The sequence below is a fragment of the Leptinotarsa decemlineata genome, unplaced genomic scaffold (assembly GCF_025532065.1).
Source record: "Leptinotarsa decemlineata unplaced genomic scaffold, Ldec_3_MD MMD2_tig00026345_RagTag_RagTag, whole genome shotgun sequence".
Lineage (NCBI taxonomy): Eukaryota > Metazoa > Arthropoda > Insecta > Coleoptera > Chrysomelidae > Leptinotarsa > Leptinotarsa decemlineata.
In genome coordinates, this window is record NW_027412696.1 from 214,904 (window position 1) to 232,013 (window position 17,110).

Genomic DNA, 17,110 nt, shown 5'->3' on the forward strand with positions numbered 1-17,110 from the left:
TTGTTTGAATATTTGCTTGTTGAAACATTCACTGTTTTCCATAAATGAAATAATTAATTGACGTTTCTGGTTATATTTCAGTTATAATATTTTTCTTTATTCTAACACTTTTCTTATATAGTCTCTTTTCTCACTCCTATATTGTTGTTTTTTATCGTTATTTGGATTTTGTTTTCATGCCCTGCACAGATTATTCTTCGTTATCAATTTTCAAAATTTCATTTGTCCATGGTTTTATTTTTCGTAAATGACAGTTTTTTAATAATATCATCGCTGCTTTCAATGATATATCTGTTGGTATCTAAAAATTCAGTTCCACAATTGTTTGCACAGTAGTAGTTTGAATTTTTTGTTGTATATCTGATCAGTTTTATATATATATATATATATATATATATATATATATATATATATATATATATATATATATATATATATATATATATATATATATATATATATATATATTATCTATTAACAGGTAACTGTTAGCGGGAACTATACAATGGTCGAAGACTCTCGCCCTTCTAGAGTTATACAGGGAAAACAAAAAATGAGATTTCGGAGAATATCAAAAAATGAAAGAAGAAATTGTTATTGTATTGTATTCGAAGTGTACTAAGACGAGGTAATAATGAATATTCGATAAAACTTTTCTTGTCAACCTGGCCACCATCAACTTTAAAAAAAAAAATGCGAGCCTGTCTTTTTTATTACAGATATTGATAAAGCAATAAATTCACAATCCAAGGGTATATCACATTTGATATTTTCATAGCGTTTCATTTGAAATAACCATCAGTTTCGAATAGAAAAACAATTTAATTCATCATGCACTTTTGGGAAAAATGAAACCAATACAGAGAATCAAAGCTACATGGTGATCTACATCAAATGCTCGAATTGGCGACCTTTTTTTTTGAATGCACATAATTTGTCGATCCAGACAATTTCTGTGACAATTTTCTAGCATAATGAGTGTAGTATCAATACATGCATCTCTAGTTTTTTTTTGAGATGGTCAATTTATAATAATAAAAATAATAATAATAATAATATAGCGTCGTCCAATCGGTTTCCGAATCGGAAGGACGAAATCCCGGCCTTGCGGTTCGGAATATTGAACGGCGTGTACACAAGATGGAGGCTAAGACAACGTCGGCGAGACAACACGCGTCTCGTATCCAATGTGTCATGGATTACAGGGCGGCCAACAGGCCTTTCACGCCCGCAGTGCGGCGAATGGCCGCCAATCTACGACGTATATCACACTTTAAGTCAAGGCGTGTTGCTGACCACCAAACAGCACTGCCTTGATAGGATACGAATGCTAGTGGCTGCTAAGAAGTCACTAGTGAGGCGAGCGAGAGATATAGCGGAAAACCTTAGGTTCCGCGAGAGACCCCCTCGCTTATTCCAAGAGCCTTCACGTGTTGTGGATAATCCGCCGACAGCTGATCAGGTGGAATCCTTGTGGAAAGATATCTATGAACACCCGCAGCCACTCAACTTAAACACTCCAGCCCTAGCGCAGTTCGAAGCTTTCAACACAGAGTTTCGACAGCCTGAACACAATGAACTGCGCAACCCGATAACCCTGGATGACGTTCGAAGAGCCCTTGTGGGTTTCAAGAACTCTGCTGCTCCAGGCCCAGATGGGCTGAACACTTTTTGGTGAAAAAAACTACCAAGAATCCACCGCCATCTGGCCAGAGTTTTCAATTCATGGCTGGACGGAGAGCAGCCGATTCCGGATTGGTTTGTCAAGGGGCGGACCGTTCTATCCCCAAAAGCGGAGATTTGTCAATTCCTAAGAATTAGAGACCGATAACATGCTTGAATTCGTGTTATAAGTTGTTTACAAGCATCTCATACACACGAATACTCACCGCAGTTGACCGAGTGTTCCAACGGATATATGAGCAGAGAGGGTCGAAGAGAGGAGTCGCTGGATGTAAAGAGAACCTGCTCATCGATAGATGTGTAAGGCAGGACTCGATACAATATAAGCGTAACCTCTCTATGGCTTGGATCGATTACCGTAAGGCATTTGATACAATTTCGCATGAGCTCATCTTGCATTTGCTCGGATGCCTTGCGGTACCCGATAAATTAGTGAGATGCATTGAACAACTGATACCACTTTGGTGAACTCGCTTCACCATAACATCTGGTCAAGCAAGAGTCCAAACAGGGTGGGTCACTTTCAGAAGGGGTGTATTTCAGGGTGATTTTCTCAGTCCCCTTTTCTTCTGCACTTCACTATTGCCATTATTCGTTGCGCTCAGAAATACTCGAGGGTATAATTGTGGCACCCGGAAACCGGAGGCTCAAGGTCACCCACTTGTTTAATATGGAGGATTTTAAACTTTATGCCTCTGGAGAGAAGGATTTCCATCAGTCCTTGAGGGTGGTGGAAGAGTACACGCATGCTATCGATATGAAATTCGGGATAGACAATTGTGCAGTGGTCCATCTCAAAAGAAGACGATGCGGGGACTACGAAGAGGATGTGCAGCTCGTAGATGGAAGCATCCTACAACATCTGGATGTCGGAGAGACGTATACTCACCTCGGGGAGGAACAACGCCACTCACAAGAGGTAACAGCAGTGAAGAACCCTCTTCGCGGCAAGTATCAGCACAAACTTCGACAGATCTGGTCATCGGACCTGTCGGGGAAGAACAAAGTTGCTGCAACAAATATTCTTGCCGTTTCAATCTTACTCTACTCGTTTGGAGTAGTGAAGGGGACTCGAGAGGAGCTGTATCAACTTGACGTAAAGACCCGAAAAATGATGCATCTCCATAGGAGTTTGCATCCCAAATCGTCCGTTCCACGGTTGTACTTCCCCCGACAACAGGGAGGCCGTGGACTTTTGAGTCTGGAGTGTCTACATGACAGAATGGTACTGGATACAGCCTGTGTAGTCGTCAGGAGTTCGGATCCCCTTCTCTGCATGATCCGTGACCATGAAAGAGCAGAAATTGGAGCATTTCTTTTTAGGGCAGCTGCCCGAGCAGCCGATGAACTGGGTATAGTTTTCGACACTGAATGAGGTGACCACAACTCTGTCATCAAGTTGGAACCTGTTCAGCAAAAAACTCAGATAAAAGCCGCAGAGATAAGCATACTTCTGCGGAAACACAAGGATAAGCCAATGCATGGGGTCTTCTTCAATAACATTGGAGACCTTGGCTTATCAAAGCGCCTGACGTTCGCTTTTCTTAGGTCGTGTTGGCTGGAGTCGGAAACTGAGGGGTTCATCATGGCTGGTCTTCAACACCTCAGTCTATCGCAGTCACGTGATTGGTATAGAGGTTTCTGACACAAGTTGCAGGGCCTGCCGCGAGGCGCCCGAGACCCTAATGCACTAGCTATCAGCATGTCCAGCATATGCGGCCTCGGCCTATATCCATCGACATAACGCTGCCCTAAGAGTGCTATATCACCACCTGCGGCACTCTTAGGGTATTGACGAGACACCGATGTTGCCCTACGCTCCGGGGGATATCGAATCCGTTGTGTGGAACGAGAAGTGCTGAATTTATTGGAACTATTCGTTCCCCACCCTCAGGCTCATACAAGCTAATAAGCCTGATATGGTCCAACTCGACCACCAGAGCAAAACGATATTTGTCGTGGAGTTTTCAGCTCCTGGCGAGACGAATATCATCAGAAAATAGGAGAAAAAACGGATAAAATATCGAGATTTTCTATTCGAACTCCGCAGACTCCATCCAGATCACTCTGTCAAGATGGTTGTTCTGATTATTGGAGTCCTTGGTGGAATGGTGTCCTCTCTACACTCGAATCTTAAAATCATACCGGCTTGCTGCACTAAGGCAGAAATCTTAGCCACACAGATGCAGAAGGCTGTCATTCTTGGCTCACTGCGCTTGCTCAGGGTACATGATTCTCGGACCCAATGATCATACCCCACGGTGTGGAGAGTGGTCATTGGTTGATAATGCTGGCGCGCCCTCCCGAATGTATCGTGGCTTCGGGGGACAGGGGCCTGACCAGCGCACACTACGGTGAAAAAAAAAATAAATAAGCAGGGATGGCCGCTAACACTCTTGGCTTTTGGTGAGTTGCGCCACCACTTACCCGAGCAACTGGTGCAAAACCGGACCGGCAGCCCAGGCGCACCCGGGAAGGAGAACACTATTTTTCCTCCGGTGCCGGCCTTGGGTTCACTGGGCTAACCACCCGGTGGACCCAACATTTCGTTCCTAGCAATCAAGCCGCTCGGAGGGGTCAGAAGCAATGTGGTGGGGCCCATAACGATGATTTGCCTACCGATGACAACCCTGGCAACGACAACGGACGCTTTGAGTGGACGCATGAACTGAGAGATAGCCTAATGCATTGCTACGAGAGTAGTGAGCCCGCACGAAGAGGGTACATGGCGAGATGGCATGCTATGTGGTGTGAAATACATCCGGAACATTCCGCCTTTTCCGCCCAAAATCTTAGGGATTACGTATCCTATCTTCGGAGGCAGGGCTATATAGCTTCTCCCCAGCCTGCTAACGAAGTGGTAGAAGTGTCAGTTATACCACCCATTGGTACGGCTGGAGAGGAGACTCGCACCATACCACCAATGGAGACGACAATCAGAACACGCAGGGCGCTCCACAGAATCAGGCCCCTGAAGCCACAAGAACTGGCTTGTTCGGATGCGGAGGTTCATAGTGTCCTAACAAAAGAGACTGGCATCTGCCAAATCGACACCGCCGTGTATAATGTCGTCGAATCGCTTTCCGAATCGGAAGGGCGGAATCCCGGCCGTGGGGTTCGGAAGATTGAACGTCGTGTACACAAGATGGAGGCTGAGATCGCGTCGGCGAGACAACACGCGTCTCATATCCAATGTGTGATGGATTACAGGGCGGCCCGTAGGCCTTTCACGCCCGCATTGCGGCGAAAAGCCGCCAATCTACGACGTATCCATCTCACTTTAAGTCAAGGCGTGTTGCTGACCACCAAACAGCACTGTCTTGATAGGATACGAATGCTAGTGGCTGCTTAGAAGTCGCTAGTGAGACGAGCGAAAAGTATCGCGGAAAACCTCAGGTTCCGCGAGAAACATTCTCGCTTATTCCAAGAGCCTCCACGTGTTGTGGATAATCCGCCGACCGCTGATCAGGTGGAATCCTTCTGGAAGGATATCTATGAACACCCGCAGCCACTCAACTTAGACACTCCAGCCTTAGCGCAGTTCGAAGCTTTCAACAGAGAGCTTAGACAGCCTGTGCTCAATGAAATGCGCAACCCGATAACCCCGGATGACGTTTGGAGGGCCCTTGTTGGTTCCAAGAATTTTGCTGCTCCAGTCCCAGATGGGTTGAACACTTATTGGTGAAAAAAACTACAAAGTACCCACCGCCATCTAGCCAGAGTTTTCAACTCATGGCTGGACGGAGAGCAGCCGATTTCGAATTGGTTTGTCGAGGGGCGGACCGTTCTTATCCCCAAAAGCAGAGATTTGTCGATTCCTAAGAATTACAGACCGACAACATGCTTGAATTCGTGTTATAAGTTGTTTACAAGCATTTTATACACACGAATACTCACCGCAGTTGACCGAGTGTTCGAACGGATATATGAGTAGAAAGGGTAGGAGAGAAGAGTCGCTGGATGTAAAGAGAACCTGCTCATCGATAGATGTGTCACGCAGGACTCGATACAATATGGGGGTAACCTCTCTATGGCCTGGATCGATTACCGTAAGGCATTTGATACAATTTCGCATGAGTTCATATTGCATTTGCTCAAATGTCTTGCGGTACCCGACAAATTAGTGAGATGCATTGAACAATTGATATCAGTTTGGCGAACTCGCTTCACCATAACATCTGGTCAAACAAGAGTCCAAACAGGGTGGGTCAATTTCAGAAAGGGTAAATTTCAGGGTGATTCCCTCAGTCCCCTTCTCTTCTGCATCTCACTTTTGCCATTATCCGTTGCGCTCAGAAATACTCGAGGGTATAACTGTGGCACTCCCGGAATCCGGAGGCACAAGGTCACCCATTTGTTTTATATGGATGATCTCAAACTTAATGCCTCTGGAGAGAAGGATTTCCATCAGTCCTTGAGGGTGGTGGAAGAGTACACGCATGCTATCGGTATAAAATTCGGGATAGACACATGTGCAATGGTCCATCTCAAAAGAGTACGATGCGGGGACTATGGAGAGGATATGCAGCTCGTAGATAGAAGCATCCTACACCACCTGGATGCCGTAGAGGCGTATACTTACCTCAGATTGGAACAACGCCACTCACAAGAGGTAACAGCAGTGAAAAACTCTCTCCGCGGGCAAGTATCAGCACAAACTTCGACAGATCTGGTCATCGGAACTGTCGGGGAAGAACAAAGTTGCTGCAACAAATATGCTTGCCGTTCCCAATTTACTCTACTCGTTTGAAGTAGTGAAGTGGACTCGGGAGGAGCTGTATCAACTCGACGTGAAGACCCAAAAAATGATGCATCTCTATAGGAGTTTGCATTCCAAATCGTCCGTTCCACGGTAGTACTTCCTCCGACAACAAGGAGGCTGTGGACTTTCGAGTTTGGAGTGTCTACATGACAGAATGGTACTGGATACAGCCTATAAAGTCGTCAGAAGTTCGTATCCCCTTCTCTGCATGGTCCGTGACCATGAGAGAGCAGGAATTGGAGTGAGTTTGTAGTGTCTACATGACAGAATGGTACTGGATACAGCCTGTAAAGTCCGGATCCCCTTTTCTGCATGGTCCGTGACCATGAGAGAGCAGGAATTGGATCATTTCTCTTCAGGGCAGTTGCCCAAGCAGCTGACGAACTCGGTATAGTTTTCGACCCTGAACGAGGTGACCACAACTCTGTCACCGAGTTGGAAACCGTTCAGCAAAAAACTCAGAAGAAAGCCACAGAGATCACCTCACTTCTGTTAAGGCACAAGAATAAGCCAATGCATGGGGTCTTCTTCAATAACATTGGAGACCTTGGCTTATCAAAGCGCCTGAAGTCAGAAACTGAGAATCAGAATTTTATGGCAGTTTATTTCGGTTTTGGCAGATGGCTCAGTGATTTATATAAGTAAATAGAAGTAACAGTAAGAATTTTTTGGTTTTTGTATACATCGCGACATGAAGTTTGATAAGGTAGGTTAAAAATTAATCGCAATATTCTTTTTTGTTATACAAACACCCTTTGGTTATCACGCCCTTGCACCCATACTATGATACTATAGGAAATCGCAGAGTAAGCATACGAATAATAGACACTCAATGAAGTATCCCTATGTAGCATAGATTTCAAAACAGTCAATAGGTCAATAGATTGATTTTTTTACAGACACTACTAATTTGCCTCCCAAGATAAATTACAGTCGAATATGGTTCCGAGAAATTTTGCAGACTTCGGTGTATTGATTGAAGTGATATTTAATAATAATGAGCAATCGGTTTTGTTACTCTGGAAGTAATTATTGGCCTATGTCCATCAAATGAGTTGTTCAAACAATTTACCAAATATGTAGCTTTTTCTTCAATACTTTCTTGGTCATATATTTAAAAAAATGAAGTATTGAACAGATCTACCTGAAAAAGATTTTGGTTAAAGGCTGTGAAGCTCCTGTATGTACAGAGTTTGGGATCCTGTTGCTTCTCACGTACTCTCAACTTACAATATACTAGATCGGGATCAGAAATGTGAGGTATAATACTATTATTTACCTGACTTCCCTCTTGGACTATAACATAGTCCAGAAGACTTGCTGACGTGACTGTGATCCTAGTAGGAACATCCATCAACTGACAAAGATTCAGTGTATTCAGTATTGAGTAAAACTTTTTAACTCCACTTCTCATTATCCAATAAATTTAAATTGAAATCCCCCATGCATATAATTTCATCTACCGTTGGTCCTACTGTAGCCAAGCTTTCCTCAAATTGATCCAAAAATACATTTGTATTCTGTTCATGAGGATTATAAATTACACCAATAGCAAAAGCATCTTTTTCAACAGTAGGTAGTTCTTATTTAACACTGTTCCCAAAAGTAACTTGGTGTTGAAAAAACGTTATCCTTTATGCATGCCCAGACGAAGAAATCTAAAGGAGTAAGATCTGGAGATCGAGCTAGCCAGTTAATTGGTTCATGGTTTCCAATCCATTTTCTTGATAATATCAAATCTAAATGTTCTCTTACTATTGCTGCATTATGAGGAGGAGCGCCGCCCTGTTGAAAATATTGTATTTCATGGCGGATATTCAGTAGCAATTCATCTAAGTAGCCATCGAATTCATTGAATAGAAAATGAAGATACATTCCACTATTCAAATGATCATCGTAAAAGAAAGGACCAAGGATATTTGATCCCACAATTCCCAACCAAAAATGTATTCTGAACCTTACCCTATGTAAATGTTCATTTGTTTTATTCCACCTATAATGGATATTTCTGTTAAACCAACTATTGCTAGTGAATTCTTATTCATTCGTCCATATTATTTTTTTCCAAATATTTCCAACTTCCCTATTTCTTAACCACTTCGCAAATCGTACTCTCCTTCCGTAATCCCTTTCATTGAGATAATGAACTTTGCGTATCCTCTAGCATTTATATTTGTTTTTTTTTTCAAAATAGTTCTAGTGGGTTTTACAGAAATCCCCATTTTGTGGGCAATTTCTCGTGAAGAAAAATCTTGATTTGTATAATTTTTGTATGGCCAATCCTAAATAAAAAAAAAGTTTTCACTGTGTAATTTTTTATGTGGTAATATTTGCCTACCCATAACATTTATTTGATTACTCACACTTCCAGTAACCACACATTTTCTTGTTTTCTTTCCGTCAAATTCACCATAGTCCGTCAAATTTCTTTCTAATCGTCTAAACATTTGGATGTTCGGAATATAACGATTCGGATATAACTCAACATACATATTCCTTGCCAAAAAAGATTTTATTTAATGTTACATAACTTAATAGCATATAAGTCCTTTCATCATTTAAATACATCTTTGATATGTTCATATACGTCTGACAGTTCTCAACAAATATCAACAACGCATTCATTTTTCCTGTCATAGAAACCTAGCAGAGCCTACGCGTATAAGATGGTAAATGAATTGGAATGCTATTTGATCATACCAATTTATACAACAATCGAATTTTGACCAAAACCTGATATTTTCGTTACTTCTAGGATTGAGAATCATAAAAATATTACGAATTATAATTGATTAGGGAGAAATAAGCCTTGAAAGAAAGATCACGGCAATACAAAAATTTCTGAACGGAAAAAGTACTAATTTTCATTGTGTTAGGATACCTACCTGTGGAATTTTTTCGGTTGTCTGAAATATATTTTGAAGAAATCGAAACAATTTACAAAAGAAGTAACGACAGGACCGTAATTTAAAATTGTTGGCTCTGATGATGGTAGTTATTTCAAATAAACGCTATAGAAATATCAAATGTGATATACCCTTGGATTGTGAATTTACCGCTTCATTAATATCTGTAATATAAAAGACAGGTCAGTATAAAAAAAAAGTGGATGGTGACCATATTGGCACGAAACGTTTCATCGAATATTTAATAGTACATCGTCATAGTAAACTTCGAATACAAAAATATTTCCATTTTCCATTTTTTGTATTCTCCGAAATAACAATTCCATTCGAAAAAACCGAAAAACATCATTTTTTGGTTTTCTCCGTACCTATAACTCGAGAAGGGCGAGAATTCCCGTAAATTTTCTTCGACCATTGTATTGTTCTCGATGACTTTCTGTTATACTTCTTTATTTTGAATGAAACACCCAATATATTATTATATTTTTGGATATTATATCAGAATAAAAAATATATTATTATATTTTTGGATATTATATCAGAATTTCAATACTCTTTGAGTATAATAACCTATATCTGAGTTCAACTGTTTTTGACATATTTTTAAGTTTTTGTGTCAAAAATTATGTTTACAGACCCAAAATCAAATTTTTCTATAAGGAAACCTTTATCATTATATTTTGTTCGGGTTCCTTTTAGAGGGGGACCAAATTCAATAGAAATTTCGATAATTATCAATACAGGATAGTTAAAAAAGAAGAATATAAATGAAATTTGATAAACCGTCTGAAGTAACTTTTTTATGATTTTTATTTTCATGATTTAATCGTATAAGGCTTTAAGAATAAGGGCAACTTTGTATGAGGATACCTATTCCGAAAGTTTTTGAAATATTTGCAATCTGCTTCATCTGATAACGAAACAAAAAATGTCGTATATCACAGGTTGCTTCATTGAAAAGTGCACTCTTCAGTGAAGCACAATTCTGGAAGAGAGAAGAGGTAACTTTAAATGTCTTCTACGATCATTATAATTGATTATTTTTTTGTGAAAATTCCGCAAAAGTTGAATCTGTAGAAAACAACCAAGATTTCCGTCAAAGAATTTTCTGGGAGCACCGTCATATCATTCTGGAAATTGAAAAGAAAGTGACTAGTTACTATGGAAAAAAGCGTGTTGGCTTTCTTCTTCTCCATCTTCGAACAAAAAATGTGGGAAGTTTCTTTCAGAACAACCACTTTCATATGAACATTGAATTACACGAAAATCACTTTTGATCATTCAGTTTGTACTATAAACATTCGTTATGAAATTGGAACAGATATCATTCACACGAACGCTACACAATGTAGCATATCAAAAAATTTTTATATGAAATGTCACTTAGATGGAACACTAACTATCATCCTCAATGGTGTACTTTGAAATTTTGGTACAAGACACTTGTTTTATCACCTGATCGGCACCGTTTTGGGTAAATTTACAACTGGACGTTACCGGGAAATGAATAAATAAATAGATAAAAAAGTGATTTCCACATTTTTTGTTCGAAAATGGAGAAGTAGAAAGCCAAAACGTTTTTTCTCCAGAAATGTATGGAATTTGCAGAAACACTGTGTAAAAAAATTATTGCGTGGACGCGGCTGGTCATCAGTTTGAACTTCAATCAACTAGATAGATATGTATTTAGTCAGCAGTTTAAACAAATTTCAAAATGTGAGAATTTCAATAAATCAATAATATTTCATGATCCCAAAATACTATTGAGTTATTTTGAGATGATTATTACCGTCGCTTGGGGGTGCAAGAGGCTATGTCACAAATACCAGAAAAATACCACCAAATAAAAGAAATTGCAGATCTCTGCGCTGTTTAAATGTTGACCAGGTTCATGACGAAAACTCTATTTCGATTTATTTCCATTGCTTTGTGTTTTATATTTCACAAAAATTATTTTTTTGAATTGAAATTAATCAATATTCCAAATAAAAAATAGTTTTGCTCCCAGTATAGATTTCTGGAATTATTTGAAAATTTTACGATACAGACTGCAGATGACAGAATATTAAAAATACAGGATCATCAACAATTTTCAACGTCATACCAGAATAAAAAAATCAGGATTAACAACAATTTTCGACGTCATATCAGATTATATAACTACTGTTTTGATAATAATTGAAACTTACCTTCAATAATCTTGAAATATTGAGGATCGACATCAAGAATAGTTTTCATGGTGTTACTGGAGGGTTCTTCCACGTATAACCGGTTCAAAATATTTCTTCGCAGTTTATCGCGATAGCAGAATTTTTTCCGGCATTTCAAACCCAATTCTCTTACTCTCACATCATTTCTCCAAGCTTTCGTCATAACTCTATGAGCGAACTCCTCCAGTTCTTTGGGATACGCAAATGGAGAAGGTTCTGTATCCAAGTCGTGAGCATTACTTGCGTTCACCTTCGAGCCCGCCGTAAAGTATTTTTTTGCTGCCGATATTTTCGGTTTCAAAATAGATTGAAGTCGACGAGACTTTTTATTTTTGAGCAGGACTTTTGGCTTGTCTGGCAGAATTTTCTTGGTTTCAAATTCTTCATCATTTGACGAACCAGACTCAGAAGCAATGGGCAATTGATCTGGTAAAGATGTTAACGATTCTTTAGATTTTTCATTCCATTGATCCATTTTTAGGATAGTTCAGCTTCAAAATATTATTTTATTCAAATTGACATGAAAAACTCATAGCATGAGATGCATTCACTTTGGGAATTATTTGACGGATTGTAGTTTTGTCAATGTTGCCATAGAAATGATAACACACCCTCCATTATCCTATTAGTCCAGTTTCGAGATATTCATTACCATATGCAAAGTGTAGAGTGAATCTTGATTACGTTGACAAATATCCAAATATTCTTATCGGTATTGAAATCATAATGTATAGAATGCTACTGAAACTAAAATGAATAATTCATTTCGTTTCAAACATTCAGGTTAATCGTTTTGGCCCATTAGGGACTGATTCAAATTATCCATGCTAAAAAAACATTGATATACATTATCAGGAGATATACAGAAGCTGAATTTTCAGTTTATACATTCACCTTTTGTGAATCTTGATTTACCAATTTTCAATATTTTCAAAAATATAGAACTCAAAACCATGGTAACTTTGACACTCTTATCGGCAATGCTACTAACTGACATCAGGTTGGTAGGTACGTAGGTCTGGGATATGCAAAGTATTGCTAAAGATGATTGTGTTTGGTTCTCCAAACACAAGCCTCGTAACTTCGTAATATGTGAAGTCATTAGCAAAGAGTACCGTATTTTCACACCTTTGGTTCTGAATCGGCCAATAATAGCTTACTGAAACACGTGTAGCATACAAGAATAAAAATAGTGTCTCTCGACGAACATTTCGCTTACCAAGTTGGCATCATCAGGCGATGACTGGAATTAAATTTTACAGCTACATTAATGTTTTATGAGCCTCTGCATGCAACACCACCTTTCCCAATGAGGTTCATAAAATAGATTCCTGGTAATCATTGTGTTATATTATTACTGTTTCGATATTAATTACTGCCTGTTTCGATAAGTAAAATTCACCGGTTTTCTACTTACACACAAAAGTGAACAAGGAACTATTCATGTGGAACTCATTTCACATTTTTAGATATCTTAAATTTTGAAGGCATCTGAAAACCTATTGTCATGTACTGGCCTAGACAATTTCAAGCATTCCTCACTTATTCTATAGTCATTCAATAAGGTATGTTGAGCGACTCTCGCGACATCGAATATGTGAAACATGTTTCTCGTATTAGCCACCTTATTCTAACCAACGTACTTTTTATCGCTCACAGACCATTTTGTAAATATCAAACTTTTCCTTTCCCATGTAACGGTTAAACGTTACATTATTCATAATAACTAAATTTATCATTATTATGAGCCCACTATCTAGTGATCAAGAGTAAAACATTTATTGTCGATTTCTTTCTTTTGGGTAAAAGAATTATTAAGCAACACTTTGCGGAGCACTATTTTATTTTATAAGAACCAAAGAAATTACAATACTTTTTAACATGAGACTAAATCAACGACTAACTTTCTATTATTTTCAACAACCTTGACGTTTGACAACTGACTACTTAATGAAATAGTTTCATTGACATTTCAACACCCTCCCTCAATGAAATTATTTCATTCTATTCTCATACAAATATAACTAAGTACTTAAACCTAAACCCTTTTTAAAGTTCAAAAATTTTGTTGTTGATAAAGGTTTCGTTAAACCATCAGCCAGCTGGTCTTGACTTTTTATATAAACTATTTTAACTAAACCTTCATATATTTTTTCTTTAATAAAGCAGTATTTTATATCTATGTGTTTTAATCTTCTATTGTTTTCAGGATTTTGTGCAATTTTGATTGCAGACTGATTATCTTCAAAAATTGTTGTTGGTATGTTCAATGAAAATAAAGAAAAATCTGACACTACTTTACGTAACCAACAAGCTTCACTTATAGCTAACGTAAGAGCACACAATTCAGATTCTGTGGAAGATATGGCTACAGTTTGTTGTTTTTTACTAGCCCACATTATTGTACAACCATTAAGTTTGAAAATATAGCCTGTAGTAGACTTTCTATCAAATACATTCCCTCCCCAATCTGAATCAACATATCCACACAAAATATCAGATGTACAATCAGTATTGAAAACTAATTTCAAATCAAGAGTCTTCTTAACATAACGAAGTACTCTTTTCAAAGCTTTATACACATTTTCATTAGCTTTATCTTGAAATCTACTCAACATTGTTACACTTTCACATAAATCGGGTCGTGTACCCATAACAGCATACATAAGACTACCTATTATTTGTCGGCATTTTTTAACCAAATTTTCATTGAGTGTGCCGTCTTTCAAAGTTTTAAAATCGAAATTTGAATCTAGCGGTGTTGACATAGGTTTACAGTTTAACATGCCATATTTTTCTAATACTTGTTTTAAATAAACAGTTTGATCCAATTCTGTACAACCCAGCTTTGAATTCTGTTTTACATTGATTCCTAAATATTGTGAAATTTGACCTAAATCGCTCATAGAAAAAGTTTTGGATAAAATATTTTTTGCATTATCAACTTCTACCAAATCTGTTCCTAACAATAATACATCATCTACATAAAGTAAAATATATGTTTTACTCTCACTCAAAATCTTGGAATATAAACAAAAATCGTTTTCTGATCTAACAAATCCTTCCTTTTTCATTAGATTATCAAATTTTATGTTCCAACATTTTGGTGATTTTTTAAGGCCATATATAGATTTGTTCAACTTACAAACAGTATCTGAATTAATTTTATTTTTTTCAGGAAGAGACATATATACCTCGTCAGTTATTTCTCCATATAAAAATGCACTCTGTACATCCATTTGGTATACGGGTAGTTTTAAATGATTTGCTAGTACCAATAAAATTCTAAAAGTGCATAATTTTGCCACTGGGGCATAAATATCATATAGATCATCACTGACTTCTTGCTGAAAGCCTCTGGCTACAAGTCTTGCTTTATATTGTCCATCATTTTTAATCTTCAACACCCACTTACTGTCTATCACCTTTTTGTCATCTGGCCATGGTACTTCAGTCCATGTGTTGTTCTTTTTCAACACATTCAACTCTTTTTCCATTGCTTCTTTCCAAAAAGTGGAATTTTCTTCTGTTACTATATCCTCTATATTTATTTTTTCTTCTTGTACACTGTAAAAGCATGTTTCATAATCATCTAGCCATGTAGGTCTTTTAATTGACCTTCCTTTTCTATCTTGTAGTGTGAATTCATTTTCTGGGATCGTACTTCTTGTTTCATTGTGTTCCATTGTTTCTGTGCTTTCATTTTCATCACTTTCTTGGTTCTCACAAATTTCATTATAACTAATTTCTTGCATATTTACTATCTGAGTATTTTCCTGTTCATTTTCTTCCAATTCTTTTCCTACTTCTTCAGTACCATGTAGGTCTTCATTATTTTCCAACTGATTTTCACAGTCAAGGGTTATTAGTTTTTCATATTTCTTTTGTACTTCTTGTTCTTCTGCCAGTATATTACAATATCCCTGTGTATTTCCACTTTGTTTATGTACGGAAAATATTTTCTATATCCTTTTACTTCATCGCTATATCCGACTAAGATCCCTCTTTTACTTTTAGGATCTAGTTTTTGACGTTTTTCTTTAGGAATATGTACAGATACCCGAGATCCAAACTCCATTAGAAATGAAATATCAAAATCTTTTCCATTCCATAAATTAAATGGGGTTTTACCACTGTGTTTACTAATAGCAACTCTGTTCAATACAAAAACTGCTGTGTTTATGGCTTCAGCCCAATACTTTTTTCCAAGTTTTTTGCTATATATCATGGTACGTGCGGCTTCCACCAATGTCCTGTTTTCGCGTTCTGCTCTGCCGTTTTGCTCCGGTGTGTAAGTACAGGTTTTTTCATGTTTTATTCCATACTTTTCTGTCAATCCCTGTACCTCTTTGTTTATGAATTCCAGACCATTATCTGTCCTTAAAACTTTCAATTTGTTTCCTGTCTGAGTTTCTACCATCTTTATTAGATGTTCTAATTTTTTTGATGTTTCTGATTTATATTTCAGGAAGTATATTATTCTGTAACTTGAATAATCGTCCTTTACAAGTAAAAAATACTTTGATCCTCCTATAGATTCAGTTTCGAAAGGGCCACATAAATCTGCATGCATTAATTGGCCTATTTCCGTTGCTCTCGATTCACTCTTGGTGAAAGATAGTCTATGCTGTTTACCGAGTAAACAATCTTCACAAAAAGGCTTCTTTCGCTTTTCATTGTAACTTATTTGATTTTTCCTTAAAATATCTTTTACTTGTTCAAAATTCAAATGTGACAGTCTTGAGTGCCAATCATTTAGGTTTATAGCAACGTTGCTTTGTGAAATGTTGTTTTCTTTCTGATATCTAAACATCATTTTGAAAAACTTCCCTTGTCTCAGTGCAATGGCTCGTACTTTGCCCTCTCGGTCTATAATTTCACTCTTTTCTTTATTGGATCTCAAAGTGAAACCTTTATCTAATACTTTTCCGACAGAGAACAGGTTTATTTTAAATTCTGGAACAAATAATACATTGTTGAGCTCAGTTTTTACCCAATATTCTCCGTTCCATGCTTCAACTTCTACTTTTCCGACTCCAATTGACTTCACTGTAGAGCCATCACCCATTTCTATCAATTTTTTTATTGTATTGTTCAAAGTTACAAATTTTTCAGGGTCAAAACATATATGGTCACTCGCACCGCTGTCCATACACCAGTCTTGGTTTGAGAAGTTAGATACACCTATTAACGCTAGAGATTTAGCATCCTCACTCGATTCACTTGAAACGATGAACGCATTTGAATTATCGTTGGTATTTTTTTGTTGTGTACTTTCATTGTCTTTCTTTTTCTTGAACCAACATTCTCCAATCAGGTGTCCTTTTTTCTTACCATAATGACATTCTTTCATTCTTCTTCCTTCTTTTCGTTCAGGGCAATGCTTTTTGATATGTCCAGTCTTATTACAACTACAGCATTTCACCTTGTTTTTGACTAATACCTCAGTTCTCTTTCCTGCTGATAAAGCAGTCGCTTGCTCTACCTGTTTTGTTCTTTCCTCTTCAACCAGAAGTCTCGATGTCAGTTCTTTGAGGGTTTGCTTGTCA

General features: G+C 37.8%; 1 protein-coding gene across 1 annotated transcript in view; it reads right to left on the reverse strand.

Annotated features, from left to right (window-relative positions):
- Nucleotides 1–12,146, reverse strand: part of LOC111507032 (cilia- and flagella-associated protein 100) — a 54,628-nt gene extending 42,482 nt beyond the window's left edge. Inside the window, exon 1 of the mRNA XM_074183770.1 lies at nucleotides 11,541–12,146. Within this exon, the coding sequence (XP_074039871.1) occupies nucleotides 11,541–12,036 (496 nt within the window). The 5' untranslated portion in view covers nucleotides 12,037–12,146. The remainder of the gene's footprint in view (nucleotides 1–11,540) is intronic.
- Between the last annotated feature and the right edge of the window lie 4,964 nt (nucleotides 12,147–17,110).